The sequence below is a fragment of the Pipistrellus kuhlii genome, unplaced genomic scaffold (assembly GCF_014108245.1).
Source record: "Pipistrellus kuhlii isolate mPipKuh1 unplaced genomic scaffold, mPipKuh1.p scaffold_m20_p_2, whole genome shotgun sequence".
Classification (NCBI taxonomy): Eukaryota; Metazoa; Chordata; class Mammalia; order Chiroptera; family Vespertilionidae; genus Pipistrellus; species Pipistrellus kuhlii.
The window spans coordinates 106,771,532-106,776,584 of NW_023425515.1; the positions used below are offsets into that span (position 1 = coordinate 106,771,532).

Genomic DNA, 5,053 nt, shown 5'->3' on the forward strand with positions numbered 1-5,053 from the left:
ACAATCTGTAACCCCGCTCAGGACAAAACCTCCAGGTGGAGAAAAACTGGAGACGTCTGTGAACTCAGTGAGTGCACGGGGCGATCGGGAGAGGAGGAAAGTGGGGAGAGAGGAAAGGTGAGGGGGGGAAAGAGGAGGGCCCGGGGAATCCCAAAGCTGGAGCAGGCCAGATCGGCTAAGAAATGAGAGACAGCCAGCGCGAGTTGGAACTCCAGGACTCGGCGGTGACATCTGTGAGCAGTGGACGGAGGAAGGGTCTGTGTGGGGCCCGGGAGGGCACAGGAAATCTGCGAAAACAATGGACGTCCGTGCGGAGGGCCGGGGTGAGAGTAGGTGCCGGCGCCGGGCCGGCGGCGGAGGGGTGCGAGCGCAGGCCGGGCCCGGGCAGGGACTGGGGCTCGGGACCCCGCCGGCGGCTGCGTGTGGCCAGCGCGGCGGTCCTCCCACGGCCCCGCGCGGCCGGCGGGCTCTGCCTCCCGCTCACTCAGAGGCGGTTCTCGCTCCCCATTGGCTGCTGCCGCAGCGGGAGGGCGGGGCTCCGCTGCCCGGAAAAAATGTAACTGCGTAAAAAAGTCCTCGCCTGGGTGACGGATGCTCAAAAGTTCAGAAGTTTTCCAATGCTTCCTTAAGCGGCCCGCGCGCGAGAGACTGAAAAAAAAAAAAAAAAAAAAAAAAAGGTGACGCGGGGCCCGGGAAGGCGGCCGGCGCGGCCCCCCGCCCTGGTGATCTGGCCGCCTTCGCCGGCGGCCGGGCAGTCTCCGGGAAGGAGCCAGCGGTGTGGCGAGAAGGGCGCCTTCTTGTTTTTTCTTCAGTTCGGGTTCTTTTTTCCGTTCTCGCCTGGAAGTGGCTCCGCGAGTTCCTTCAAGGCCGTTTGCCGCGTTCCGGTCCGGCCCGCTCCCCTAGCGCCGGCCCCGAAGTGGCCGGAGGCGCCTCGGGAGCCGGAGCAAGCGCAGGGAGAGGCCGCGCGCAGCTGGCGGCCCCGGGCGGCGGCGGCCCGGCACCCGCTCCGCGAGGCCCGGACTCGGACTGCGCGGCCGGCGCGGCGCGGCCGACCTGAGCGAGGGTGGGGGGCGGCGGGCGGCGCGGGGCGGCGGCGAGCGGGGGCCATGCAGGCGCGCTACTCCGTGTCCAGCCCCAACTCCCTGGGAGTGGTGCCCTACCTCGGCGGCGAGCAGAGCTACTACCGCGCGGCGGCGGCGGCGGCCGGGGGCGGCTACACCGCCATGCCGGCCCCCATGAGCGTGTACTCGCACCCGGCGCACGCCGAGCAGTACCCAGGGGGTATGGCCCGCGCCTACGGGCCCTACACGCCGCAGCCACAGCCCAAGGACATGGTGAAGCCGCCCTACAGCTACATCGCGCTCATCACCATGGCCATCCAGAACGCCCCCGACAAGAAGATCACCCTCAACGGCATCTACCAGTTCATCATGGACCGCTTCCCTTTCTACCGGGACAATAAGCAGGGCTGGCAGAACAGCATCCGCCACAACCTCTCGCTCAACGAGTGCTTCGTCAAGGTGCCCCGCGACGACAAAAAGCCGGGCAAGGGCAGCTACTGGACGCTGGACCCGGACTCGTACAACATGTTCGAGAACGGCAGCTTCCTGCGGCGGCGGCGGCGCTTCAAGAAAAAGGACGCCGTGAAGGACAAGGAGGAGAAGGACCGGCTGCACCTCAAGGAGCCGCCGCCGCCCCCCGGCCGCCAGCCTCCGCCCGCGCCGGCGGAGCAGACCGACGGCCAGGGGCCCGGCCCGCAGCCGCCGCCGGTGCGCATCCAGGACATCAAAACCGAGAACGGTACGTGCCCCTCGCCGCCCCAGCCCCTGTCCCCGGCCGCCGCCCTAGGCAGCGGCAGCGCCGCCGCGGTGCCTAAAATCGAAAGCCCCGACAGCAGCAGCAGCAGCCTGTCCAGCGGGAGCAGCCCCCCGGGCAGCCTGCCGTCCGCGCGGCCTCTGAGCTTGGATGGCGCGGAGCCCGCGCCGCAGCCGCCGCCCGCGCAGCCCGCGCCGCCGCCGCACCACAGCCAGGGCTTCAGCGTGGACAACATCATGACCTCGCTGCGGGGATCACCGCAGGGCGCGGCCGGGGAGCTGGGCTCGGGCCTCCTGGCCTCGGCGGCCGGGTCCTCGCGCGCGGGCATCGCACCGCCGCTGGCGCTCGGCGCCTACTCGCCGGGCCAGAGCTCCCTCTACAGCTCCCCCTGCAGCCAGAGCTCCAGCGCCGGCAGCTCGGGCGGGGGCGGCGGCGGGGGCGGCGGCGCGGGGGGCTCAGGGACCTACCACTGCAACCTGCAGGCCATGAGCCTGTACGCGGCCGGGGAGCGCGGTGGCCACTTGCAGGGCGCGCCTGGGGGCGCCGGCGGATCTGCCGTGGACGACCCCCTGCCCGACTACTCTCTGCCGCCGGTCACTAGCAGCAGCGCCTCCTCCCTGAGTCACGGGAGCGGTCAGGAGGCCGGCCACCACCCTGCAGCCCACCAAGGCCGCCTCACCTCGTGGTACCTGAACCAGGCGGGCGGAGACCTGGGCCACCTGGCCAGCGCGGCGGCGGCGGCGGCGGCCGCAGGCTACCCCAGCCAGCAGCAGAACTTCCACTCGGTGCGGGAGATGTTCGAGTCGCAGAGGATCGGCTTGAACAACTCTCCAGTGAATGGGAACAGTAGCTGTCAGATGGCCTTTCCTTCCAGCCAGTCTCTGTACCGCACATCTGGGGCTTTCGTCTATGACTGTAGCAAGTTTTGATACCCCACCGCCTCAAAGACGAACTTAATAGAACCCCAGCGCAAGAACAACCAAAAGAACCATCAATGCAAAATCGAAACCAAAAAAAAAATTACAATTTAAAAAAACTTGAAAAATATTAACCAAACCAGCGAACAGAATCCCTCCAAAAGTTCAACTCACCAGCAAGCACACAAAAAACTATTTTCTTAAAAGATTAATTGAGAGCCACCTCCACTTTGCCTTATCTAAATAAACAAAACCATAAACCATTTTACACAGAGACAGCAAAATCATGGTTTATTAAAGGACAGTGTTACTGCAGATAACACGTAAGTTTCTTCTTGCTTTTAAGAGAGCACGCTTTCCTTTTCCTCCTCTCCCCCATGCCCTTGCCCTTTTCCTTCCCTCACCTCTCACCTGTAAGATATTGTTTTATCCTATGTTGAAAGGAGGGGAAAAGTCCCCGTATATGAAAATCGCTTTCTTTTTATTCATGGACTTGTTTTTAAATGTAAATTTCAACATAGTAATTTATTTTTAATTTGTAGTTGGATGTCGTGGACCAAACGCCAGAAAGTGTTTCCAAAACCTGACGTTAAATTTCCTGAAACTTACTTTGTGCCTTTTTTTCATTATAAGAAGGGAAACTGTATTAATCTTATTCTATCATCTTTTTCTTTTTGTTGAACATATCCATTGTTTGTTTATTAATAAATTACCATTCAGTTTGAATGACACCTATATGTCTGGATATTTCAATACAGCCTTAATTATTATAAGAAAAAAATATTTCAGAGCTTAAAACACTAGGAATTACCTGTTCTCCTCCTAAGTTTCTGAAAAAATGGAGAAACACTATTTCCTATCAAATTTCACATATAAGTCTTTTTTGGTTTACTTTTCCCCTTACAGCATCTGCAAAATTGTACTATATAGTTAGCTTGCTTTGTGGCTAGTTAAAACGTATTTCCCTAAACAGATCTGAGTTGGCACATACACAAATACATTTTCTCAGTAATGACAGAACATGATTTGGAAATTGTATGCCCATGAATCAGCAGTCTTTACCACAGTGATACCTGTGTGTCCAGAGAGGTGAACGTGCCTCCAGATAGAGACATACATATTTGGCTTGTGTAGCACATAAAAAAATAGGATGTGTATTATACATCCCTGTGAACCAAACACAAGATAGATTTTTTCCTATTTTTCACTCCTTTATTAGAGAAAAAATAAACCATTTTAAATGTATGTATATAAGACATCCACATTTACAATCCTCCATGTGTTATGATGAAGGATTATTTTTTTAAAAAAGTACTGTGTGTTGGAAAGGGGAATTTAATCTTTGGGAAACTATTTTAGAAGATATGTTCATAGAGCAATTATTTTTTGAAAAGGCTATAAAGCAATAACAAGAAAGGAGAGAGGGGCAGTGTATTTTAGTCTAGGGTGTTGTGTTTTTTTTTTTCAATCCAATTTTTCTTGCTAATTTACAGTTAAACGTAGGGGGCAATCGGATTGGCCCTCCCCCTTTGTAAATAGCCCAGGAAATGTAATAAATTCATTATCTCAGGGTGATCAGCCCTGTCAATCAGACTTTAGGGAGATGGTGATTTGATTACAGACATTCAGGGCCTTTCAGTTTGTTTTCGAGATAATACAGTTTCCTGCTATCTGCCGCTCCTATCTAGAGGCAACACTTAGCAGTAATTGCTGTTGCTTGTTGTCAAAATTTGATCGTTGTTAAAGGATTGCTGCAAATAAAAACACTCTAATTTCAGTCAAAAAGTGCTTTCCATGGCCTCTGATTTACTCGGGTCTTTTTTGCTCAGAGTCGTAAATGAATAGCCAGGGAAGACTGCTGCGGCGCAGGGCACGGTGTCCCCCGGTCAGGCTGCGGACTGGCCGCTCTGCTGCTGTGAGCCCCCGCGGCCGTCTCAGCGCTAGGTCCCCGGCTGCCACGCGCTCCCTCGGGCCCCCGCTTTGCATGGAGGATGAAAGGAAAGGACCCATTGACAAAGCTCGTAGAGTGTGCGTTGGTCCACTTTGGCGAGCCGAGCGTGGAGCCGGCGTCTGAGGACAAATGGTCTGGTGGCCAGAGCTGGGTGTCCAGGCCCAGGAGGAAAGCGGCAGCAGGTGACCAGACGTCAGCCGTCCCTTACGCCTGGGTGACCCATCTCCAGACCAGGCCGCTCTACCAGCGGAGACGGCTCCTTCTCTGACGTGCCTGGGTCAGCTTTTGGAACCGGGACGCCTGCGGCTGTCGGCCGGCTTTCCGAGGGGCGACGCGGCCTCCGGACGCCTCTCCCCCCGCAGCCCGGCAG

General features: G+C 57.0%; 1 protein-coding gene across 1 annotated transcript; it reads left to right on the forward strand.

The window, feature by feature from the left end:
• Positions 1–220: 220 nt before the first annotated feature.
• Positions 221–4,517, forward strand: FOXC1 (forkhead box C1). The gene has a single exon (XM_036446160.2). It carries the CDS (start codon positions 1,107–1,109, stop codon positions 2,742–2,744), a length of 1,638 nt encoding a protein of 545 aa, XP_036302053.1. The 5' UTR covers positions 221–1,106; the 3' UTR covers positions 2,745–4,517.
• Positions 4,518–5,053: the final 536 nt, after the last annotated feature.

Bases quoted from the DNA above. Each gene is read 5' to 3' on its own strand.
- FOXC1 (XM_036446160.2), top strand. From the start codon at position 1,107: ATGCAGGCGCGCTACTCCGTGTCCAGCCCCAACTCCCTGGGAGTGGTG.